The following is a 25,283-nucleotide window of genomic DNA, read 5'->3' on the forward strand; positions in this document are numbered from 1 at the left end:
GGAGACCATCATATTCGGTCAACACAGAAGGGTTTCTATTCACTCCCAATGACACTTAAGTAAATGTGCAAGTCAAGTCCTCAGCCAGGGAATATTTCATTCAGTGGACATCGGTGTGATCAATCCCAGGGGTTTGGTGTCAACGAGTCTCTGTTATGGAATCTCGATATGATGGATACTTCTTATCCTCAAGGAAGTCAATGTATGAAGGTTCAGGGCTTGCCAATGCTCACAAAATGGGCAATGATCTATCATCCCAAGTTCCGTGTTCACCAAACAAGCCACATGTCCTCCTGTAGAACAGTTATATCCATGCAGTAGCAGCGAGGGAGGAGGATGCTTTTGCGTAGACTTCAACATTCGAGAGTCGTATCCAGCTCCAGATAACCCCCTGATACTTTCAAATGGCGCGGTTGCTTAGGTAGAGTAGGGTAAGCGCATGAAATTGAACATCCAAGGCTAGGTATATGTGGCCTCCATGCACTAGAAAGCTCATAGGCCAAAAATTAGGCTTGCTTCAATGGTAATGCATCTTGATTCTTTAAGAAGTTAAAAGAAATCGATGAGAAATTCCCATTCAAAACAAAGTTTTGCTATTGCCCATCTAGAGGATTTTTGTTTCCCCTCATTGACAAGCTGTGGCGAGAACTATATTTCTGTGAATAGGGCAGCAGCCTCAAAGGATTCAGATAGGAGGGGGAAAAAAAGAAAAAAAAACAAGGGAACGGCTTTCCCTGCCTCTTAATCAATTTTGAGATGTGTGCTAACTCTTCTGAAATCTGACAGGAGAGCACAGAGGAGTTATGATATCTCTAAGCGGGATACCCTCGCTGCAGTCAGCACTTGTTGAAAGGGGGTTGGAAGAAGCAGCGGCTGGGCCTGGGCGGGAGAGGAATAATAAGGCTGATAATTATGAACGATGAGCAGCAACTTTCCTTTTCATCGCCCCCAATCTCGTGTGTATTGTGTGTAAAGCGGTTTGACACAAATTTTGGATCCCCGCGATAATAAAATAGTTAAGAGTTTGTTGTCCGCCCGCTGAGGGGTTTGTCAGGGGGGAAGCTGTGATTAGTTATTAGCCTGTTGGAGGCGTGCTGGCTGGCTGGCTGGCTGGTTCATGACCTTGCCCACTACGGAGTAATCCAGTAACTAGTTGTTGTTAGCAGGCGGTGAAAGATTGGTTTGGTATCTGATCTGCTGTCATCTTGTGCTCGGTTTAATTAATAATAATACAGCCCTTTTGTCCCTAGTAGGTTTCTTCTGGGATACAACATTTCAGGACTTTCGCGCCATCACATTGCTATCCAGATCCAAGGTTGGCAGGCTATGATTAACCAAATCGGGTTATATGGAAGTGAACGGAACAGAGTCCGTTCCCCTGAGGCGTCTGTGTCTGCAGTGTCGCGTGTTGACAGGTTGGTCTAGGTCTAGTTCTGTGTCTTGCCTTTGGTTGCTGAGAAAGGGCTCTGATCCATTGCTGCTCCGTAAAATTACATCAAGGGGATTGTATTCCTTTTACACACGCCGAATTTTAAATGCTTCTTTTTTCGTCCTGTCTTCTGATTTCCGCTGAAATCAGCAACATACTTTGTGCATTTCCATGCTTCCTCCGGACAAAGGAAATCAGCCCCAGAAGTATGGAGGAAGGCCGTGATACCAAATCCTTTCTGGACAAAAGTCAATTTTATTCCTCTCCTCTCCAATGGTCACCACATGCAAGTATGCAGTTCCAGTAGTTTGCAACAGCCTCTCCCCCGCCCGATGGATGTGCGACAGCCCGAATTCAGACATTATTATTGCCTATCAAAACCCAAGAAATGGATGGATGGATGGGATAAATTTTATCGGTCCTCTCTTCCGAGTGGAATAGCCAATTTTGAGAAATCAGACAGGACAATCAACAGGGGAAAAGAAAGAAAGAAAAGAAAGAAAGAAAAGAAAGAAAGATACCGCGATTCGACGAGTTTTGTCCACCGCGGTTGGTGCAGCTTGTTTGTTGCAGAATTTAAACAACGGTGCGGATGGGGTTTTTCGTCTTCCCGGTTGATCCTCGATTACCCTTCGCCTGATCGGTTTTGTTGGTTGGGCGCACACTTTGATATCTTAACTCTGAATGTTGAGCTGAAGAGAGTATAACTTTCTACCAATAAATGATGTTGAAGGCGGGCTCACTTCTCGTGTTGCATGCATGGACGAATGAGACCGCGTACATTGCGGCTGGTTGCTTGGTGCCAGGGGTATCTTCTGCCACTTGAACATCGCCCGGCTGATATGGTGTTTCCTGGGCCTAACCGTCGGGCATTATTTGGCCTCTCGGATGCAGTGTGGGAGCATTAGATCCGAGGAGTCAAAACGACTGGATGGTGAACTTGGTGGATTGGTAGTACACTAGTAGAAAGTAAGGGTGGGCAAAGGGCGTCCATGAGACGGTTTCCGGCCATGATTAACATAGGTACCTACGCTGTACAGAGTACTCCGTAGAAGGATGGGGTTTGGCTCCACGAAACTTTCATAGCCCCTTACGACAGACACAGCAGTTCTTCGTTTCCCTTGCTAAGCAAAGTTGATAATATGTTGGTGACCATGGCCCCAACCACTCACTCTGTATGTAAAAAAGCTGAGAGACCGAACCCAGACATGAATGTACTGTACATGTACATGTACAGTGAGGCGAGCGAGCTTCATCCTTCTACAGCGTACAGATGTAAATACCACCAGCTGTCTACTGGCCATTCCCTGCTCCTTATTAACTGCACATAGCAAAGACAAAAACGACTTCCTCCTTTATTGGCTAGTATCCATGAGATTCCCCTCCTCAGCTCGAGCGAATGGTAGGTTATCAAGCTAACCCCGTCCTGGTAATCCCATCTTCACCACATCCATCACTAAATAGTAATAAGTAACTTCTTAACGTCCAGCCAGGATTGCTTCATTATTGGGCGGGCGGGAAAACGAGATAAGTTCCTCCGCGCGCTATCATTGATTGACTGGAAGTTTCATGCGCGTTGAAAGGTCCTGCCGGCCTGGGGGCGTTCCCTCCCTCCCAAGCTTGCCACCCAATAAATTAAAAAAAAAAAAAAAAAAAAAAAAAAATCCCAAGCCGCGTTTCTGAGACTGACCCAAATCAGCACAAGGCCCATGCATTCAAACCACTTGGTGCTAAAGAACTTCGACAAGGGACAAAAACCAAAACCACTTATGACCAGGACTCAACGGAGCGAAGGAGGGGGGGGGGGGGGGCGGCGGGAATGAAAAGGCGGAAATCCGCCTTTCAATAATAATAAAATAACTTAGTGAAACGCAATCCTTTGTGGCTGGGCTGGGCTGGGTACGGAGTACATGCATAGCTAACATCAAGTTGCCGTCCCCAAGCCTCGTCTCTCTTCAAGTGGCTCGATCGATCTATGCAGACGATTTTTTGTTTTTTCGAAACCCCACTTGTGCAAGGAAAAGAAGTGCATTTCTTTTTTTTAATGCCTTGCCGCTCCTGTCTCGTAAAAGCATCCCCAGCCACTTTTTCCTTCGCTGTCAGTGTCAGAGGACAAAAGAAGAGCCAGATAGAAGGGGGGAATGATAAGTTAAGCCAAACCCACCTCCACAAACAGGATCCAGCCAAGCCTTAAAGCTTCTTCCGTAGTTACAGTCCGTACTAATTTGGCATGGGTTCTGCAAGAGCCTCTCTTAACTATCCTATCTACCCACACAGCGTTACCAAATCTCAGCCAGAAGGGGAAGAAGTGACATCTTCTTTGAATGCAGCGGGGTGGGATTGGCTCGGCTAAAAGAAAGTTTGCCTTTTTTTCTATATACGTATTGTTTTTTTTTTTTTTTCTTTCAAGTTTCAAAATGGCGTGAGGAAGATGAAGGGAAAGGAAAGAAAAAGAAGAGAGAAAGAGATGAAATAGAGGAACCCTGGGACGAAGAACAGGCGGTGCCTGGCACCACCTGCTGATGAATCTTGGGGAAATATGCTGTGACATCCTCCTCCTCTGTACTCCGTACAAGATGTATGCTGCACCGAGTCTCTTCGATCTAAGGAAAGGCCCGCATCTCAAAGTGTTCAATAATAATGCGCATTTTGCAATAGTGAGATATCTCAAAAAAGGTCACTCCGGAACAGAAAAGCCAAAGAGCGAAACGAAAAAGTGCTTTCTGCGGCTTCAATTCTAGCCAGTGGCACCCGACATGACCTTCCCTTCCGAAGCATTCCAACATTTTGGCTTGGGAAAGTTCCATTTTTCTTTTAATAATTCTTTGCAGCGGAATTCCTGGTTCGGAGACAGGGGGTGGTAAATAAGCGAAGTAATACGTCTGTTTGATTTATTACTTTGTCTATCAGAGGTTTTCACTTCTTAAACAAGGCGCTTTTTCGTTGTTTGAAAGATGGTAACTTTAACAACAAATCATCCTCAGTGGCTGCGGGACGACTCCTCTTATGCATAGCTCTCTGTATGATGACGCATATTCTCAGCTATCTCAGGACTGGCGGCAGCATTTAAGCAAAGATATCACGTAATGTTTCTTCTTGAGTTAGTTAACTTAACTACAGAATCAGAATTTCTAAAAATACCAACACCACTTCTTTCTTGCCATCGTGGCTAGTTAAGGCAAACCAAAAGTTGTTAAGTTAGGTAGTTAGAACCTGATAGGCGTCACAATCGGGGCTGCAACCCAACCATGCCTTTAGAAGTTGAAGTTTGATATTTAGGTAACTTATTATTACTGTAGTTCTGGTTCACCCGCGACACCCAACAGTCTTTCCAAGTCCGCTATCGTTCCAGAAATTGAAGGAACATACAGACTTAGAATGCAACCATCATCATCATTATTTATCCACAACAGATCCATTAATATTATTACAGTACTGACTTCCCCCCCCCCTCCCCCCAGCAAGTTGAAATCCCGCAGGGATAATAAATCAATAAAATCTACTCTAGTCACCAGAACTTTCAACCCAACCGTTCCGCAAGCCACAAGGACAAAGCAGCGAAAATTACTCGAGAATGCGTTAGTTTTAGTTGACGTTGATGAATGATAAGAGGGAAGTTTCACTCGCTTACATAGCACCACCCCCAATGAGCGCCAGGCGATCACACGAAGGGGTCTTTGTGTGTGCGTGTACGGACTGTTTACATACATGTGTGTGTCTGATTTGAGTAGGTTGTTGGTGTGGGACTTCGATTGCATAAAGGCCGCAACTTAATGTATCCATGGATGGACAATACAAGTACCCTTCCATCCCTATGTGCGGAATAGTACTACTCTTGCTTTTGAAGCGGTACGAAGTGTATACAGCACGGCAGCAAGACAAGGCCCCCGGGCGGCCCAAACTTAACACAGCCGAGGGAGAGGAGGTATGGTGTATAAGTTACAGAGGCATCGGTGGTTGAGTGGTGATAATCGCGAGAGTACCATGTAACCCGGACTTTTGGTTACTTACTTGTTGCACAAAAGATCGATGTTTTCTCGCGGCTGCTGCGTGTGAGAAGGAAAAAGAAAAGATGATGTGGTTAAAGTTACTCTCTGTACGGACTATATACAATAATAATAATAAAAGAACCCACAACATACATACGGAGTACATACATACATACATACATCCCTCCCTCGCGCTCTGCCAACAGTGGTTATAGCATACACGTACAGTACATCTACGACTGGGCTTGTTTCTGGCTGCCCGGGTGCACAGGGAACGGAAAGGAAAGGAGATGGGGCATGGTTTAAAGATATGGACGGGTTAGAATGCATTGCCGGTCATGAGGTAGGTGTAATAGTAGTAAGTGCTGTTCTCAGCTCATGTCCGAACGGAGTCCTCCTCCTCCTTAACTACAGGACAAGAATACTCACTCTGCCATGACTGTTTCCTGATGTTCTTGGATTGGATTGGACAGTGTCTACAAGTATGTAACCAGGCAGCCAGTAGTACTCTGTACGTAAATCACATCCCTTTTCTTCTCAGCTAGGAGGAGGGTCCTGGTTCATGGTTGAGCAGACCAGAATTGAAATATATCAGCAATAGAATGCGCTCTTTGTGAACATGAACATGTATGTACCAGTTAAAAGGGGGGAATGAATGTCCCATGTCTGTACAAATCCCTCAAATGTACAGAGGTTACCAGGCTCACCTCGAAAGGAATAAAACATCTGTAAACCAAGTAAGAAAGACAAGGCGGTGCACTTCTTAGTTGTTTAACAAGGAACGGACTGCCCACGGGCGCATCCATACATACATACCATACCATACCATACCATACCATACCATACCATACCACAGTATATAGATGCATACATACACAGTACATCCACAAAACCACTGCAACCCATCTACCAAGTATCCAACCACTAGGTAAGGAACAAACGAGCGCGTGCGATTGGGTGTGATACGGGTTGCAAACTGGCAGCAGAGCAGGAGACCGGGTTTGCCCAGCACTGGATCAGCAGCCAGTCCACACACCCACCACACACACACACACACACACCCCCCCCCCAGCCGTGACAGACAGCAGTTGTATATCATCTGCAGCAGCGAGGAATAGTCGTCGTCGTCGTCGTCGTCGTCGTCGTCAGGTCGGATGGGCTGTAGCCTTGTAGTGTGGCTCCTTTCTTTTCCCCCCTCAACAAAGCAGCTGACTTGTCTGTCCCTCTCGCTGCCCTCTGTATCTGCCTATGCCTATGCTGTGTATGCCGGGGTCGATGCAGCAAGCAGGCAGGCAGGCAGGAATATTATTAGTAACTCTCAGCAGGCTAGGCTGGATAAATTAGTTGAGTTATTAGAGTGTGATCGTGCTTTTTTTTTTTTTTTTGGGCTAGTTAATGATAAGCGATTGATGATTGGATTCAACCTATCCACATCCACATCCACAATCCACATTCTTCATATCCCTAACCCCTCGTTTTCTCTGAATTCAACCCTGAACTCTGGTGGCTTTCTTCTTTTCCCCTCGTTTCTTTTTCTTCTCTCTTTTCTTTTTCTTTTCCCTTTTTTAACATCCTTTTCGGGGTTTACAAGTTGAACATGGGTGCCAACAAAACTTGTGAATTCCAACTCAGGCCGGAAAAACAGCCCTGGTGTGATTCCAACCTGATCTTCAACCGGAACCCATGGCATGGCAGCACCCCATTGAAACTACATACACTAGGCATTCCACACATCATTCTCACATCTCCTCTGTATTCAAGGAGGCTTCATGTATTGATTTTTCTTCATATTTCTTGAGACTCTGGCTCATTCTAGCTCATTCTAATACTAATTCCCAGTTTTTACTCCTCTAATCTACATCTCTACATAATATCATAATATGTGTGTGTAGTGAGGGTGTGTTTTAGAGAGAGATGACTAAAGTTGAAAAGTTGAACATTTTGTGTCCAGAAAAGTGGGCCAGAGATCAGCAGCAACCACAATCAACTTCTTTGGCACCATGTTCAACCTTTTCCCACTTAGCCGGCCCTTTGTCGCCCTAATTCTGTTCTGAACTATTATTTATTAGTTATTCCATTTTCCTGCCTCATTATTATTAATAACTCAGACACAAACTAACCTATTCCGCCCTCCTTTTTTCGTTTATTCCCTTTTTTTTTTTTTTTTTTTTTTTTTTTTTTTTTTTTTTGCAAGACCAGACTCGAGAACAACGCAGGACCAAACTAAGCCCGTCTCATAACTTCTCTGGCTCGTGTCTTTTTCTATAACTATACGCTGTGCACAACAACACATATACGTTTTAAACATTTTTCTTGGGTTTGCCCTGGCTTCCTCGCCTGCATTCATCAGAAAAAAGCAAACTCTAACTAATAGTTGTATTATTATCCTGTCTTTTATGTTTTTTTTTTTTATACCTACGCAGTATAACCATGCTGGATCATGGCTTGGTGAATGGATGAATGAATTTTTAGAAAAATAAAAAAAAATAGAAAGTCATTATTATTCGGAACCATACCCTTTTTCTTTCCCTTTTTTTTTTGGGAGGATATTTGATATTTGATTTTTGCTTTCACCCTTTTTTCTCCCGCCTTTTTTCTGACACCGGCAACTTTAGCCTTTCTCTTTTTTCCCACTAATACACAGTAATAAACTGTATCCCTTCTGCGTAATCCGCCGCTGCCACTAATAAGAAACTCCTTGACCAGACCAAGTGGAACAGAGCCCAGCGAGGCCTGGTTTATCTCCATCCCGCCATGCTCCATCCGTGGTCGCTACTGCGTATGTGAGACTCCTCTTTCGTCTTCCCAAAAGCGCCGAGAACCTCCCCTTGTTAAGTTGTTATTACGACTCTTCCCTTATCCTGCTCCACCAGCCTTTCCCTGGGCCGGGCTGAGGGGGGTTGCTGAGTTAAGTGGGCTGTTGGGTGGTGTGGTGGTGGCTCATGTTCGTTCCTGCGACTTGCTCGTTCTCCGATTCATTCGTTGATACTCTGTACGTACAAACTAGATAGACTTATTACTTACCTTTCGTCATTGCCCGCCTCCTCACTACTACTACTACTACTACTACTACTACTACTACTACTACTGACTACCCACCCCCATTTATTGCATTTTTTTTTCCCTTTATTATTTCTCTCTCCCTTCCATTCAATCAGCTCACTCACTGTTTATCAAGCCGGCCTGGTATATAGTTTTGTTGTTGGGGCTGCGCTCTGTCTGGTCCAACCAAAGAAAACCTTGCGGCTCCCCTTCCACCGCCCCAACTTGCGTCACTCTTCACCTCTTCACCACCACTCGAATTCCAATTCAACCGCCTCTCGCTGTAACTCTTGTGAATCGACTCCAGTCCTGATTGATGCCTGCCCTGATAGACCGATGGACCGATAGCACAATTGAGTGACCGGCTTCCGCCGCCCTAGATGACCGTCCTCACCCCTACTACAGTCTCTTCTGCTACCAACTACTCCTCTCCTACTCCCCCTTCTCTCCCTCCTCGTTCGTCTTTCCATTCCATTCCCTTCCACCCAGGAGGCTATATATCAGGTATCCCTCCTCCACATTTGCCGTTCGATACTCCTTAATCCCATACCCTTTCCTCTACCGGTGCCGCCGTCCCCATGCCTGGCGTTCTTCCAGCCGCCTATCCGCAGCTTACTTCCGCACACCCGCTTGCTCCGAGCTATTCCACCTACAACAATCCCAGCATCAGGAATATTGTCGAAGGAGGATCGGTGGGAGCCAAAACAAATACACATTGCAGATCCAGTGAGACTTCCTCTGGGGACACGAGGAAGTGGTCCTCACCACTTCGCTTTGGGTTGTCTACCCCGCCGGAGGATATGGCAGGTGTTGCTGTAAAGCAGTCTGTCCCGTCGCTCCCACCATCCAGCTATGGAACAACAACCCCATATCGGATCCAGACGTCCTATTCGAACGCTGCCCCCGAGAGACCATCCATCCAGATAGTGACGAGGAGGGACATGGCCTCGAGCGCCGTGAGCTCCCGGATACAACAACCACCCTCTCAGACGAGCCAGCTCCCAGAGACCCGTGAGAAGGAGAACTCGGGCAGTTCAATAGCTCCGTATTTGCAGATTCCATCATCCATCAATCATAGCAGAGGCAGTCTGGCGGAATTCACTGCACAGGTATGTTGGGTTCAACGGGTCATTCCTTCCTTTCAACTGAGAGTTCTTTGGACTGCGTACCTAACATGACGGGCGAAGATTACATGCCTCTTCTGGTTCGAAAAAGCGTCGAAACTTAACGTCGTCCTGAATTCCTCGTCTTCAAAGTACCATATTCCACCACTTATGCCTGAATCGATACCAACAATCGGCTTTCGGAAATGGGTCACTACAATCCTTTCCACGACACAAGTCAGCCAAAATGTCGTGCTCTTAGCCCTCCTATTTATCTACCGTTTGAAAAAATTCAACCCCGCTGTGAGAGGGAAACGGGGAAGCGAATTTAGATTAATGACGATAGCTTTAATGATGGGAAACAAATGTATGGCCGGTACCTTATTTTTGAAATATTTATTTAACCGATTTGATATCTTCTTATGCTGATTTGATCATAGTCCTGGATGATAATACATATACGAACAAGACCTGGGCCGAAGTATCCGGTATCTCAGTCCAGGAAATCCATATAATGGAGGTGGAGTTTCTTAGTAATGTTCGATATAACCTATTCGTGACGAAAAGTGAATGGGAGCAGTGGCACACCAAGCTTGGAACATTCGCAGACTATTTCACAAAAGCTGCTCGACTTCCACTCGATAACGAGGCGCAACCTACCACCCCGACTACGCAACCCTCCCCTCATCTCACACCCACAACTCCTACATCTGCTACACATCTACCAGGCCGACCCCCAAAGCTACCCTCTCCTCCTGGCCTAACATCATATGTGCCGCCACACCATCCAAAATACACACCAGCGCCTCCACCCATTTTGGGCCACCCAAGTCTGTCTCCGCGTCAGTCGTCATGGACAGTGAAATCGAATTCGGGGCTTCATCGGAAGCGAAGCTGGGAAGGACCAGTAGAGGAGCATCCCTCAAAGAAAATGGCCATATCAACCGTGTCTGGCCCTGCGTCTCTTCCTACACTTCCACCCGTAACAGCAGTCACCGGAGGCCATATTCCACCCTTGACAATGCCCTCCGTTCCACAATTAGCAATTCCCACGCTCCCTTCGTCTCTACCACAACTTCCACGGCTCAATTTTGCACTGGCACAACAGCATTACCCTCCATTTGCCCCACAATCACAGCCTCCACCCATCCTACCACCTTCTACCCGTGCCATGGCCACGGTTTACCCACCTGTTAGCACCTGGAGCCAACGCACGCCGCCAACGACGACGTTAGCCCCCATACCTCACACGCTACCTAGTACCTCTACGAACTACCCCGACCAACCCAAACACCAAAGCCAATACACCTCGACCTCCGCCACTATATCTCCAGCTCTCTCCGCCTACTCTGTACATACACCCACCCGACTCTCCCCATCCTTCGTCATCGATAGAAACTCCCCCTACCGACCCGTCCGGCAGGTCAACACATTGCTGTATCCTCCCCCATCCGCTTCTATGAACCATGCTCGCCATCTCCCGCTTGATCAGATGCACTACCAACCGTTGGGGAAGTCCGTAACTGAGCGAAAGACTGGTGTGCTTCCTTACTCCCAAAACAACAGTTGTAATGAAACTTGGTTTGATTCGCAATCGCATTTTCAGTCTAGCTGTCCGCAAAATCATCATCATCCACGTCAGCAGCATCAGCAAGAACTACAGCAGCTGTATCAAGGCCAATCCTTTCGTTGAATCAATTGAGGGGCATTTTGGAGCACTAGACGCAATTCCATATACTTTAGACGATCTAACTTACCCCTCGTCGACGATGCGTCTCTTTCCAATCATACACTCTTTTTAACGGTTTTTTCTTCGCTTTTATCTTTTGATTTCAGCCGGCAGACTTGTACAGCGTCGTTCCGGTCCTTCGTTTCGTTTCACTCTCTCTCTTCTTCTTCTTCCTTTTTTTTTTTTTTTTCTTTTTTTTTTTTTTTTTTTTCCTCCAGCTTCATGACGAATACCACTTATATTTTTCCAAAGCATTGCGTCGGAGTTTCGCTTAGATGGGTGTCTATTATTGGTACTTTATATGTTATTTTTATCTTTTCTCTTTGTTTTTACTCCAGTTCATTTTCATTTCCCTTTTTACCGGGCGGTTTTTTTGATCTTCAATTATTTTTTCTCCTTTTTCTTTTACTACCATCAGTGTCACTACTATTATTCTATTTCCATGGGCGGTTCACTATTGTTGTTATCTAAGACCTTTCCACGGCGGTTTTTTTTTTTAAATTGATTTTTCTTTCTTACCCTTTTCTGAATGAATTCCCTTTTTAATGATGTGAAAACACCATTATTATTATATTATCATGTGAAGCTAGAGGTAGTTACATGGGGCCGGAGGAAATATTATTGACTCGACAAACCATGGGTACGTACTTAGGCTGGGCAAATCTCCCTCCTCTTTATTTATTTATTTTGTATCTTTTCCCCCTTTTTTTTCCCGAATCTGAATAAATTAGAAGCTGAACTTGCATATACTGAGAATAATATTGAGTTTATCTCAGATTCATGAAGTCTAGACAGTGAATGTGAAGTTTTTGATGCTGAATTATTTGTAATAATGAAAGCATTCAGATTGATTGAATTGAAATCTCACAAAAGAGCTGATTTGGAAGAAACTGAAACTCTCATCTTAGCTTGCAGATTATAACAAAGAGAGAAATACTAATCTTTTTATTTTATTTTAATAGACAGACTGTTGTATTATTTTAATATCTGATTTTTTAAACACAGTTGAAATATCTGAAATACTGTATTTTTTCTCTTCTATATGATAATAAATTTTTAAATAATTGATAAATATCATTATATCTGTCTCTGCTGAGTTAAACAGTATAATAGTATCTGCTCTGAATATTTATCACTTTCAGTGTAGTAAATTATATAACTGATTTCTTATAAGAATAAAGAAAATCTATTATTTAGTGGAAAATTGTTATAATTATAAACAGAATAAGCTTTTTTTTTTCAAGATTGTTATGAATATTTACTCTCTGTATACATTCACCAATCCCTAATTGATTGATTGATTGATTGATTGATTGATATATATCATTCCTCCCTCTTTTACTTCCGCTCCTTTCCCCCCCTACCCCTCTCCTCTTTCTATCGTCACGCACGACATGATGCAATTGCCAGGCAGTGCTTAATGCGCGAGGCATGGACGGAGGGGAAAGGGAAGAAAGAGGAGGGGGAGAGAAGATATTAGACGATATCTTATCTTGTCTGTCTCGTTGGTTGGTGCATTTTACGTAGGCACACGGAGTCTGTATGTATGTATGTATGTATGTATGGGATGGCCGTGCACGGGACAGGACCCGCTCACGTTGACCGTGATGGGTGTAAACTAAAGCTCAGGGAGGCTTCTCAAATATATATATATCGTTGGTTTAGATTATGTCGGGGGAGGGAGGGAGGGAGGGAGGGAGGGAGACTTGGGGGAAATCTTACCTTTTACTACAACATCAATATAGTTTGATTGATTGATTGATTAAGGGCCCACAATTCCCAGTTTACAAAAATTAATTCAGTCTTCGAGATTACTCTTCGATACCGCGGGCTCGTATCAAACAAAACTCACGGCCAAAGCTATTATAAAGTTAGCTCATAGAAGAAGACAAAGGGAGAGCGGGAGCGGGAAAGGGATGTAGAGAAAGAGAAGAGACACAGCAAATAGAGTTAAACTTGTGCTCTCGAACCCCATGGTAGTAGCAATAACCTACGTAAGAGCGTCTCGCAAAACAAGAACAGAAACACTCAGATTTGCTGATGGCATTGGTAACAGGATAAACATCAGCCCTACACGGGAGGACAACAACAAAAGAAACTCATACAGAGATCTGGAGTAGGTTTCTTCTCAATGGAAGCTTTTCTTTTTCAAACACTATTTCTGACAGCTGCACTTGTGGGTGAGATGAGATATACGGTTTGGTGGGAGGTGCGATTGCTCAGAAGCCCGGGTGGATGGATAGATCGTCCCACGGCATGGTTTGGCTAGGAGAGGACTTTTTTTCGTCAAGATAGCTCGCTGTAGCTGTAGTGGGATTTGGGATTATTGGGGTGGAGTGGGATGCGGTGGATGGCATTGGCATATATGTGTATCCAGCGGCGCGGAGCGCCTCCACTCCTCATATACACCACATCATGTACATGTACCAGAGTAAAAGTGACGTGCTCAGTCTTCTTAGCAAGGAGGCTGAGATCAAACTTGCATATATTTGTGCGAGTAAAAGAGTGCAACCTATAGACATACAAAATGAGCTATAGCTAGAGAGCGACAGAGTGTTGATTCAAGTATTTTGAACTCTACCTGTTGACAGGCATAGTCCTTCAAGTCAAGATAGTTCCTTTCACTTCCACCGCATAAGATAAAAAGGAACAAGTACCAAAGATTGAAATTCCTGGGAGGGCTTCCTTCCGGAGTGGGTGGTGGTGTTAACGTCAAATCTGAAGTAAACATCGTCGAAGTCATAAAAACCTGCGCCTCCATCGGACTCCAGTCCGCATGTATCCATCCTTAGGGCTTGCCTCCCGCAAGCTCCTCCCTCATAGCCCCTTCTCGCGCCTTTAGCTCATCAGTGAGCTCCGGCCCAAAATCCTCCTCCGCAGCAATGCGTCTCAGTTCCACCCCGCCAGACTTGAACGGAATCTTCTTGCACCACTCGAGTGCTTCATCAACATCCTTGGTCTTGATCACCCACCAGCCACTGAGAGCCGGGTTCTCAAGGGGCCCCTTGACGACAACGGGGTCGGCAGCGGTGGAAAATGAAAGGCGGTACCCGTCGCGTGAGGAGGGGAGCAGACCCTCTCCGCTGACCATGACGCCGGCTTTGACGAGCTGCTCATTGAATGCGGTCATGTCTGCAAGCTCCTGGGTCGTGGGCATCCTGCCAGACTCGGCGTCGGCGTCTGGGAGGACCACCACAATGAAGCGGGGCATGGTTATTTAATGATAATTTTGATGAATAGGATTGTTGGGCTGGTGCGAGGATTAGCATGGGCACATGTACCGCTCGAGACAGCGACTAGACATTCAGACACGAACGTCATGAGCTCCCGGGGGAATGGTTAAGCTCAACGCAGCCCCTATCCCCTCTCCGCTTTGCAGACTCACCTCGTATATCTGCTTGTTCATCAAAGGACACAGCGAACACAACTTCAAAACAACAACTGCCTGAGTCGCTCAGATCATTCCACTCTCGTGAGAGAGGTCCAACACGTTTCTTGTTATATAGACTTCGCGGGGACGTTTTCAACAGCATGCCAGGCAGCAAGCTCCCCTCAGAGTTGAACTCCTACGTACGTAGCGTAGGGCGTGGGTGCCTGGGAAATACGATCGTAGCGGCAACTACCAAGGAACCACTAATGCTCCGAACTGATACCTTTGGACTTCACCGCGGCGATCACCTATAAGTCTACATCATTGACAACCTGGAAGCCGCTGCACGCCAGAATGGCGGGCAGTTAAACAGGCCAAGGCAAATGCACTCGAGTCATCAAATAACATCACCTATGTAAGTACTAATTTGGTATGGGAAGCTAGGACGAGACAAACAAGACAAACTAGTAGTACGCTGTACTCTGTAACTACTCCGTACGGAGCAGTTATATATAATTGTCCACACCGAGAGCTTTCCCGCCCGACAACCGGAACTGCCGAAGCCACAGATTGATATGGCCGACTCCAGATTTCCGGCAAGAATACCTCGGCATTTCGATATGTGAGGTTTCAGTTGTGATGTCGACAGGGATTTTTCGCAGAGGCTCTGGTAGTTTTCGGGGGCTATTATCAGCCATGGCCGCGCATAACAAATCCTTTGAATGACTTCAAGGGCAAAACAGGGTGGAATTTGATCGATCCTTTAGGCTTTCGAAGTGGGGAGTGTATCGATAACAGGCTATTCGCAACGCACATGCCTTCTCCCGGGCAGCTAATTTTTTGTAGCTGAAAAGGGAGGGCCCATATCTTTGCCCATATTTTGCGGAATCATTTCATCTCCCAGCTCAGTCATAAACCACTCGATAAGAAGTCCCGTTTCAACTTTATATTCCTTTCTCAATCTCACATCTTCCCCAAGCCCACACGCATACTCTGGCCATAGAACAAGGATGCTCTTCAAACCATGTCAAGGCCACCCCCAATAAACAGCTCTGTGCAAAGCGCAAGCGACAGAAGCGATGATGAAGAACATCCCGCCGCACCCTCCGCACCGCCCGCATATCCATTTGTCAAGTTGATGGCCCTCGAAAGGTTAGATGAGAACGGAGATGCTACGGGCAACGGTGGATCTTGCGACAGCTGTGCGAATGGCGCTCAGAATGGGGAATCATTTCGATTTGAGAGGTTTCGGGCCCGGATGGCCCCGTATCGGCCAGACGATTTTAAAGTTGCGTATGGCGGACACGTTTACGCCCAGTCGGCATATGCTGCATCAAAGACTGTCGGGAAGGGTTTCGTTTTACATGTAAGGACCTAAAGTTACTTACCTGTTCCCATTTTTATTTTGTTTACTGTGTTGTTGTGGACACTGCTCTGCGCCTGCTAGGCAGGTAGGTTGAAAGGCACCTGTGCAGTATAAGTGTTTGACGGAAGGAATATGTGTGTGCCAAACAAACCTGAAACCAGCGCGAAGGCGAACAAATAATATTTCAGCTCAGATATCACCAACTTGTACAGATCCAACAGCTTGCGCTATATTTCAAAAAGAGGACAGCAGTAACTAACTATGGCTGTTCAGAATATAACAGGCTCGTTCACGCTCCCAGGGTTGGATGGGATCCCCTTCACATTTTCAGTGCGCCATGTTAGAGACGGTTCAACATACTGCCTTCGCGCCGTAGATGTTTCACAAGGCCAAGGTGTGTGTTTCAGCGCTCTCTGTAGTTTTAAACGGGCAGAGCGGAGGTACAATTTCCAGCATCAACCAGTCGCAGATATCCAGGAGAGATATAAAGTCGTCCTGGCGGGGAAGAGGATAGAGGACCACCCATTGGCGCCCTTCGTCGACAGGGCATCATGGAACCCCAAGGTTGAAGAACGCATAAGTGAAGAATTGCATTTCGCTGGCGTTGAGTCAAGGAAGGTAGCGATGGATGAATACAATGAATCAGTGGATGCTCGAAACCATAAAGATCGGTATCGCCACCTGCAATTCTATCGGCTCTTGGGGCTACCTGGCCTCGAAGACGAAGCAGATGCCGGCACACTCGAAGAGATTCGGAAGGCTGACGAGGCGGGAGAGTACGATAATCTCTATATCTGTGCCCATCTATACCAGAGTGACCGCAGTTCGCTACTTGTCATTGCGTGGGCTCACGACATGGTCTATGATATTACCAATATCGCGAGTCTAAGCCATACCGTGATCTTCCACACCCATGGGCCGGCATTGAGAATGATAGATTGGGATGCCCCTAAGGAAGCAGCGCGGAAGAAGTGGTTCGCGCTGGAAGCACAAACGAGTCGATCAGGAGAGAACCGAGGTCTCTTCCAAGCCCAGATTTGGAGCCCTGATGGCACGCTGGTCGCGACGATGATGCAGGATGGCATGCTAAGAGCTTCGTTTCCTAAACTTTGAACACCATTGCTCCCTGTTATATTAGACTTGCATATTTCAATTTAAATTAGATGGTGAAGACTGGATGTTTTTGAAATGCCATTTCCTGTTAGTCTTTGGATCTTTCCCGAAGTCTAACAATTGAGATATTAGTTCCTGGTTCAAATTTCAGACTGGTTGTATCCTAATCGATTCGAGGGAGGGTCGACGGAAGGGTCAGCCCTATGAGATCATGTGACAACTGTCTGCTTGTGACGCCAAATGCCTGGGAAGGGGACGGCGGCCAACTATCCATAACATAACAACCGCATTTGCGAAGTAGAACTCTGCCTCATTCAGGACCGTTTCCAAGACCGTCAACCATGAAGAATATGTTCCGAGATTCACGGGTATCATGAAGAGAACCCTTCTTTTGGTATTTATCCACGGTTTCAAGGTGTGCCACCCCTCGCGCCGCCGCCTCGCGCATTACGGATGGGAGGAGCTTTGGTAATATTAACAGCGCAGTCAATAGGGCGGAGAGAATACATTTGGAAGCTTCCCTGATCATCTGCGCGCCTTAGTCAACCATGCGCTGCCGAATATAGAGGTCACCGTAGCGGTGTACCCGAAGTTTGAGACGAAGGGGGATTTAAACGGGTGTGTGGCTAGATTTCGAGAATGGTTCGTTCCATATTGGCTTGTGCTTGATATCCGGGAGAAATTAACAGCATCTAACGTGTGAAGTTGTACACAGGCTCCAAAACACGGTTATAGACATAGAAGTCGCAAATGAAGCACCGTCTCCCACTGTCGACCCGTCTGTACATGTCTTTTTAGTTGGACATTCGATGGGTGGGATTGTTGGCGCAGAGACTTTGCTCCTTCTAGCGTCAGAACAACTCTTACCCACTCCGTCAAATATTTCACCCTCGAAGAGGTCAGGGGCGGAGGGCAAGCTTGTAGAAGCCAACGCTTTTATGTTTCCTCACATCCAAGGATTGCTTGCATTCGATACCCCGTTCCTTGGTATCGCGCCAGGAGTTGTCTCATACACAGCTGAAAATCATTATAGAACGGCCACTGCTGCGTACGGAGCGATTTCAGAGGTAGCTGGTGTATTTGGCTGGGGAGCTGCGAAGAAAAGTGAAAATATGGCTAGAAGCACACCTGTAGCCGACGGAAATAGTCGATCCGGCGCATCCGCTCTTCCTCCAGCTACGAGTACATCTAGCATGACTTCCTCCACAGATGATGCTGCTGCCACGCCGTCCTGGCAACGCTGGGGACGCTACGCGATGTATGCGGGAGCTGCAGGCGCAGTTGCAGCCGGTGGAGCAGCTGCTTTATATTCTCAGCGCAATAAATTTTTAGAAGGCTGGAGCTGGGCTACCTCACACTTAGAGTTTGTTGGGTGTCTCGCACGGCCTGAAGAACTACGACGGCGCGTATCGGCGACCGCAAGACTGCAGCAGGAACGAGGGATCGGCTGTGCAGATTTTTACACATGTTTAGGGGAGGGGGCAGTCGCCGTCCCAGCTAGCAGCAGCAGCAACACTTCTTCCACAGCTTCCTATCTCAGTCGGTATATATTGCGCTCGAAGATGCGAACATTCTGCAACCTCCCGGCTGATGTTGATGAGGGCGAAAATAAAGGTGACATCAAGGCAAAATATAGCGATATGTCGGGGATCAAGTGGATAAAGGCCACGAATGATAAAGCAAATGATGAAACAAAAGCGCACATGAGCATGTTTTCGCCCGTGGAAAATCCATCCTTCTATGATCTCGCTCAGCAGGCTTGCGAGCTGCTGACTGGATGGGTCGATCGAGGGTGGTACTTGAAAGCTACCCGCGCTGGTGGTGGTCGCGGTAGTTCCAGTAACCCAAAAAGCAACAGCCCTGGGTCGAACCGTGGCCAGGATGAAGGGAAAGAGTTTGTGGAAGGCGAAGATGATGTTGTTCTTGTAGATTAGGATGGATTTCCGGAGTCCAAATTTCTTGCTCACTCTTTCCGAAGTTGAATTTGTTTCAAGCGGGCGTTATGCTGTATTTTTATGCGAGGTGCGAGGAATACACGATTGAATGATGCACTTGAATAAGGAAAAGGGAATGATTGCCAGGGAAGGGTTATTATTATGTTTCTACAGTAGGGTGTTTTACTATACATCGGTACTGATCACGGCAACGGTCATGGCTATGCCTTAATCAGAGTATCTCGCGTTCTCAACGAAGAATGAGACATCTTTTGTGCCATCTATGCTCTGAAATTCCGTATGCGATAAAGCATTTGTTTTATACATGATATAGGACTAGCTAACTTTCAACATTTAAATGCAAACAACTTGGGAAAATTGCACATGATGGCGTCTTCTAATTCTAGGGACAATTGATTCGGAAATATAATGTGGACTCGGCCAGTATTTCGTTCCCACATACAGGAGTGGGAGTCAGTAATAAAGGAAAGGAAAAGGGAAGAGATGTGGATTTTTCAAAGCAGGACTGTGATTATTAAAATGTCTCTGTGAGTGATAAACAGTAAAGTACTAATATATATGTGACTTGTCTCACTGATACATGAAGGGATTTTGCAAAAATGTTGAAAAAAAATAAAAAATAAAATGAAGAAAACAAAGAAAAAAACAAGAAAGATATAGAGGGAGAGAAAAGATAAAAGAAAAATTGGAGGCAGCCAATATAACCCAAATAGAACACCAAGCATTAAGATGTCGTTGAAAATTAGAAAACCGGTAGGAAAATGAGGCTAGAACGGCCAAGAGCAACAAAGATAAAAAGGAATCCTCCTAGAGAGAGGGGCTGGAGTAATGTGACAATCTATGAGAATATGACAATAGCAAAGATATTAGTTTCAATTGGATGCCTTCAGTAGTTCGTTGGGACACCGCCGTAGATGGACGTTCGCTGGTGGTACAAGCTGCTGGCGTATTCGGAGTTGTTGTCATGGTAAACAGTAGCCCTTCGGTCATCTTCTAGAAGTTCTTTAACTTCCCAGTTATTCTGTTTAACACCGACTGAGAATTCAAGATCTTCTTTCGTGATGGAGTCCCAATACTATTCAAATGTTAGCTCAGCAATGGCATAGCGTGTGGCGGGAAGAAAGAGCAAGATTCGCGTACCTTATAAACCATCATAACTCCTAGAAGATTGCAAATAGTTGCAAAGAAAAGGCCATCCAGATAGTGTTGAACATTTTCGCAGATGGTTTCGCTGAAGACGTATAGAATCACTTGCCCGATGAGGAAAAAGAATGTGCCAAAAGCGATGTGGCCCAATGGCCATCGATCTTGTAGAGTATTCACGACAAGAATAACCTGCATTAGTAGATAGATGATCAGGCAAAGTGCATTCAGGATATACAACACGACGAATAACCCAGCAGTTCTCGTCGGCGAGAGCCCAGCCCATCCCTTGAAAGTTAGTAACGAAATCGCGAAGGAAACAGAGAACATTCCCAGGGATGCTAGTCGAAGAAGCCAAACTGATAATGTCGTCCCATCCTCATAGAGCTGGAATCCCACAAATCCATTGATGAGCAAGCAAGTACAGAGGGCGGATGTTAGACCGTTCTGCACGGCTGCAAAGTACGGGAAGACAGCATTTCCAGGGGGAATAGCGCCGGAATCAAGGACAAGCGAAAACATCGTCAAGGCCATGTAAAGGTAGAAGAACGTGATAATTTCCTTTCGACCTAAAAAAACGAGTCCAAATCCGTATTAGAATCATATGGTCATCTAGATCATCCATTCTCAATTTCCGGGCAAGTTTCATACGTACCCACAGCCGTAAATTTCGACCGTACATGGATTACCATGATCACCGTCATTACCAGAGCAGCAATATGCGCAACACCAGTAGCTCCCTGAAAGATGATCGTATTTGCGACTTCGATATTCCTGGAGTAGCAGTTGGCTAGATAGCCCCGTGCGCCGTTCGTCACCGTTGAGGGAGGCCCGACCAAAGAGCATAGAGGGATCGATGCCTGCCGACATATGAAATCAAAGTCACCGAAGCCCATTGTCTACTTGGAGCGGATCGTCGACCCGCGTGCCACTTCAGTCAAATGAGAAGGTAGTAGGGTATATTCGCGTTAACGAAGGCGCCAAAGGTGTCAAGGAGAAACGGCAAGCGGGGTGACAGCACAGGAGGATAGAGAGCAAAGAGAGGTCAGACCTAGAGGGTCATTGCGTCCAGATTACAGACTTTACGGCTCGGCTAGAATCCGTCCTGTCGATAATAACAAAGGACGTTGGCAATGAACGACTAAGATAGAAAATTGGAAGACGATTAGCGTGGGTAGGACGATGTTTCAAGGTTGACGTTGGAAATTGCTATTTTGGGGCAGCGAGTTACGGGTCGGTCTGACAAATATTGCGCTTTTGCTCAGCGAGCCCCAAAAATAGAACCTATTCTAAATGTGGACTAGTGCCTCTAAAGTTTAAAACGACTCCGCGTCGCTTCAGTATCGTATCACTACCTACTTTACAACAACCTGTTCGTGATAGATGCCTAGATGCTGAATGATGTCGTGTTGGCGCGTCTGGCATCACGGACCATTTCTGCTCGTTCCTTCAGGATAGGGTTCGTTGCGCTCTGTTAATTGTCACCTTCATTATGCTGCTCTCTTCTGCGGTCAATACGGGTGCAGCTCATTTCCGCAAGGACTTTTTCAAAAATGAAGGACCACACACCGACCCTGTCGGTGCCACTATGGCCAAGCCTTCAAACAACTAAATGTATGGATCCTGGCGTCTCAAGTTAGAGAAATCTAGTCAGCCAACAACGCCATTTGTTTGGGCTTGTCATTGTCAGCAAGCTGTAGATCCCCTCAAGGCTGGGACATCTTGATATCATAGCTCCTGCAAGGATGAAAAACAATCCCTGTTATTTATTATCCGTCCGAGAAGTATGTTCGGACGCTTGGCTTGCTTCAATGTTTTTATGTGCCTGTATTAATCGGTCTGTCGAAGTTAATCTTAAGGCATCAATGTACCTTCAATCAACTCTAACCACGTTTGAGATTTACGCCACGCGGAACAAGAACAGTGGGAAAAATGAGGGATCCAGTGTTCCGACCCATTGTGGAGCGATATGCATGCACAACTTGATGTTGTCTGTTCAGATGGTGATCTGTGCCATTTCAGGTGTTCTCAATGTGGTATGCCCTTGATCGTCGTCCATATCAAATTCTTCAATCTCTTCGCGTTTACGGTTTAAATTTGCCGATGTGACGTGCCGTTAACAAACCTTCGCGCAAGTTTTACATATTGAATACTTCCTAGAGGTTTCAGCCGAACTTTATTTTTATATGACTCGATGTGTTGAGTTCTCCGGCCTTTAAGCGGTCCAGATAGCAAGAGTACATTGCAGTTCCCCGTGGGGCTAATAATGCCTGTTATCCGGAGCCCTACAAGGTTTTCCCGCTTCGCGATTGCTGTACAACTCTTTTTATTATTCGTGCAATAATACAAATAAACAGCCACATTTTTCTCGTGGCATCCCTGGCATATCCTTGGATCGTCAATCTTTAGCCACCGTCCCTCTCGATCGCCGACAACCCCCACTGGATCGACCGGGAGATGATATTCTTTGTAAACTCCAGAAACTTCAGATTGCCTTGTTTAAATAGACTTTCAGCAATCTGATTAATTTATCCTGGCCAATTCCGTGAAGGTTGCCTTTCTTGTTTCCTGCCAATGGAGAATTTTGAGACCACCTTGAGGTGTAACCAGGTTGCACCGTTGCCCTTCATGCTTCTATAAGATCCTACAAAGAGGGAAGGGTATGTCCTCGAATACCCACTTTCTACAGGATACCTTCTAGCATTGTTACTGCAACAAATTCACTCCTCTCCCTCCGAAAATTTAGGTATGACAAAGTCCCTTTTGTGCTTTATGGAGACTTCCAAATTGCTAATAGCTATGAAGTTTCAACTCGCCCTTGGCCTATCGAACTTCTTGCAATGTGCAACTTCTTCAAAAACTTTTACATCTACAGCGCCTGTCGGGATCCAGCAAACCATTTCTTCCGTATTTCGACTGATGGATCTAGCGGAGTCCGATGCGACGGGAGCCCCCATGAAAGATTTATCGTGGTCGTTGGTCAATGTCGTCTTTGCAAACGCTAGGATTAGACCAACCGTTTTCCAACCCGGCTCATTACCTCCAATGCGTCCCGAGACAGGGAGACACTGTTACCCGGAATGTTCTTTAATAATTGCAGTAATCAACTATCCAGGTACGACTCATTCCTTCTAAATTATGCACTTGGCCGACTTTTTATTTTGCCTTGCCTCCCTCTTCCCTTTTACCTCGATTTCTTTTCTATCTCGTCTTTTCCTTGACTGCTTGACGCGATCGGGAAACACTTCTCAGCTTTTACATAATCCCAAGCTTTTTGAGTTGTTTGACCCATGCCTTATAAACCTTCATTGTACAAGGGTTAATATTAATATCTGAACAGGGGTCTCCTTGTAGTCGTTGACACAAATATTTTTCCATTTGATCATTGGGTATACATTATGAGGCGTTATCGCGGACTGCAAAGTCCCACTGGTCATTCGCTGGGATTTAAATTCCCTATTTATTTTGCGGCTAGGGGCGTTTTCTAGGGAAAGGATGGTGGAGAAATGGTCTGTGAGTTTCTTGGGTTTCTTGTTTTTAGTGGTTTGGACTGGTTCTTCGCGCTTCAAGGGGTGAGAAGTGACGGAGACCCGCATATAGCACATACCTGGCTTCATTCGTTCCTATTGACTCGTCATAACTGTTTTGGTGGCATCTTCCCTGTCCTTAATACATCATTTCCACACATGTATTCGTACTGCATTAGCCTTCGGGCGTTGCAAGGAGTCGGTGATCAAACGTTGTCACGTTGGAAATTCTCCATAACCCCTGTTCCCCCGCAATATCCCTAGCATATTTGCACGGCTCATGACCGATCTTAACTTGCGAGTATTCCTTATCATGGTTGAGCCGGAACGCGGGCCGATTGCTATCATCCAGACACCCTCATACTCATTTGCGCGGCCGGACTCTTTGCTCCAGTACGTCACCGAATTACTCTTGCTAGCCAGCCATTTTTTGAGTAATCAGAACGTGCCTATTCGAACGGTAAGCTATAGAGTCTGCTTTTAAGAAAAAATAACTGGAACGCATTTCTCCATCCCTCCCTCGTATAGTGACTAATATTCTCTGATAGGCTATAACTCCTATATCTATACCCCCCTACTCTTCATGGCCCAAAATTTTGTTACAAGCATGCAAGAAGCACCAGTCTGGCCCACATTGATACAGTCTAATAAGACCTTGAACTAATGGGGGCTCCGGCCGATGCGAGCTGGGGGGGGGGGTCACTTGTATCCAGGCAGAGCTGGCACAACGCTCTACGCGAGGCGCCTCAATCTGGGTCCTATATTACCATGAATCTAAGTGCACTATATGGTTCAGCTTTATACCCTCGTGGAGTATTAATAAGAATTGCTACGTCTTGATTGGCGATTCTTCTGTCAAATGATACCTTATTTCGCTAAGGATGGGCATCACATTAATGGAGTGCCAACAACTTTTGAAATACACGGGGAGAGAACGGAAGGGGCGGCTTCCTGTTTGTTCCCCCAGTGATATGTTATCGACCACAGATGTTGCTGTTCTCGGACAGTCCTACGCGCCAATAACGTTTTTCATTCTTGCACACCTCGCTGCTGTCTGCTGTGCTATATCACTTGCTATATTAGTGACCTCAAAGACGCGGTCTTGGAATCTACTTCCTGATATGGTTTTGATGAAGCGAATTTAGGCGGGAATTTCTGATTCTGCTCATTCACTTCCTTTCCTTGTCTAGCTAGATCGTGCTGGCCAAATAATTGGTTGCTCCTGAAAACCTAGAAATGGATAATTCCAAATATCATCTATAATATTTCATATGTATTTTCCATGGCTTCGCCGGTTACAAGCGTAGTAGTAAGAAAGGTATAGTGAGGCCACCAGACAGCATTGAAATATATGATAGCGTTTCAGCCAGTTGGTTGGCAATCGTATGTCCGAGGTGACAATAAACCTATCGTTTATTTACATTATACGCCGAATGATGCGGCTAGCTATCATTGCTCTTAGTATTTGCTGATCAGGAGGCGTTGTTTCCCCTCCCCTGAGCGTTGAAATTCTCCTT

General features: G+C 45.8%; 7 protein-coding genes across 8 annotated transcripts; 5 read left to right on the plus strand and 2 right to left on the minus strand.

Moving 5' to 3' along the window:
* Window positions 1-1,303: 1,303 nt before the first annotated feature.
* Window positions 1,304-2,016, plus strand: BDCG_17207 (uncharacterized protein). Its single transcript, XM_045426350.1, has one exon. The coding sequence runs from the start codon at window positions 1,349-1,351 to the stop codon at window positions 1,571-1,573; it is 225 nt and encodes a 74-aa protein (XP_045277390.1). The 5' UTR covers window positions 1,304-1,348; the 3' UTR covers window positions 1,574-2,016.
* A 5,618-nt stretch (window positions 2,017-7,634) lies between these two features.
* Window positions 7,635-11,786, plus strand: BDCG_05829 (mucin). Its single transcript, XM_045421523.1, has 3 exons — window positions 7,635-9,569; window positions 9,648-9,930; window positions 10,004-11,786. Exons 1-3 carry the CDS (start codon window positions 9,039-9,041, stop codon window positions 11,254-11,256), a joined length of 2,067 nt encoding a protein of 688 aa, XP_045277391.1. The 5' UTR covers window positions 7,635-9,038; the 3' UTR covers window positions 11,257-11,786.
* A 704-nt stretch (window positions 11,787-12,490) lies between these two features.
* On the minus strand, window positions 12,491-17,773 carry BDCG_05830. 2 transcript variants are annotated; one of them, XM_045421524.1, is made up of 4 exons: window positions 15,481-17,773; window positions 14,678-15,329; window positions 13,287-14,542; window positions 12,491-13,152 (listed from the first exon to the last, which is right to left on the minus strand). In XM_045421524.1, exon 3 carries the CDS (start codon window positions 14,501-14,503, stop codon window positions 14,081-14,083), a length of 423 nt encoding a protein of 140 aa, XP_045281418.1. In that variant the 5' UTR covers window positions 14,504-14,542; window positions 14,678-15,329; window positions 15,481-17,773; the 3' UTR covers window positions 12,491-13,152; window positions 13,287-14,080. The 2 variants fall into 2 exon arrangements, with proteins under 2 accessions (XP_045281418.1, XP_045277392.1); XM_045421525.1 differs by lacking the exon at window positions 12,491-13,152 and having other exon boundaries at window positions 13,734-14,542; window positions 14,678-16,179; window positions 16,289-16,309.
* BDCG_05831 (acyl-CoA thioesterase) lies at window positions 14,853-17,327 on the plus strand. Its single transcript, XM_045421526.1, has 2 exons — window positions 14,853-16,028; window positions 16,302-17,327. Exons 1-2 carry the CDS (start codon window positions 15,687-15,689, stop codon window positions 17,139-17,141), a joined length of 1,182 nt encoding a protein of 393 aa, XP_045277393.1. The 5' UTR covers window positions 14,853-15,686; the 3' UTR covers window positions 17,142-17,327.
* On the plus strand, window positions 17,329-19,511 carry BDCG_05832 (uncharacterized protein). Its single transcript, XM_045421527.1, has 3 exons — window positions 17,329-17,556; window positions 17,635-17,783; window positions 17,857-19,511. Exons 1-3 carry the CDS (start codon window positions 17,515-17,517, stop codon window positions 19,073-19,075), a joined length of 1,410 nt encoding a protein of 469 aa, XP_045277394.1. The 5' UTR covers window positions 17,329-17,514; the 3' UTR covers window positions 19,076-19,511.
* On the minus strand, window positions 19,216-21,470 carry BDCG_05833 (chitin synthase export chaperone). The gene is made up of 3 exons (XM_045421528.1): window positions 20,895-21,470; window positions 20,237-20,808; window positions 19,216-20,171 (listed from the first exon to the last, which is right to left on the minus strand). Exons 1-3 carry the CDS (start codon window positions 21,133-21,135, stop codon window positions 19,983-19,985), a joined length of 1,002 nt encoding a protein of 333 aa, XP_045277395.1. The 5' UTR covers window positions 21,136-21,470; the 3' UTR covers window positions 19,216-19,982.
* A 529-nt stretch (window positions 21,471-21,999) lies between these two features.
* Window positions 22,000-24,404, plus strand: BDCG_05834 (uncharacterized protein; the record flags this gene model as incomplete). Its single annotated transcript, XM_045421529.1, has 6 exons — window positions 22,000-22,023; window positions 22,088-22,275; window positions 23,045-23,354; window positions 23,728-23,752; window positions 24,031-24,226; window positions 24,315-24,404. The coding sequence occupies exons 2-6, from the start codon at window positions 22,105-22,107 to the stop codon at window positions 24,402-24,404; spliced, it is 792 nt and encodes a 263-aa protein (XP_045277396.1). The 5' UTR covers window positions 22,000-22,023; window positions 22,088-22,104.
* Between the last annotated feature and the right edge of the window lie 879 nt (window positions 24,405-25,283).

The sequence above is a fragment of the Blastomyces dermatitidis genome (assembly GCF_000003525.1).
Source record: "Blastomyces dermatitidis ER-3 genomic scaffold supercont1.6, whole genome shotgun sequence".
NCBI lineage: Eukaryota > Fungi > Ascomycota > Eurotiomycetes > Onygenales > Ajellomycetaceae > Blastomyces > Blastomyces dermatitidis.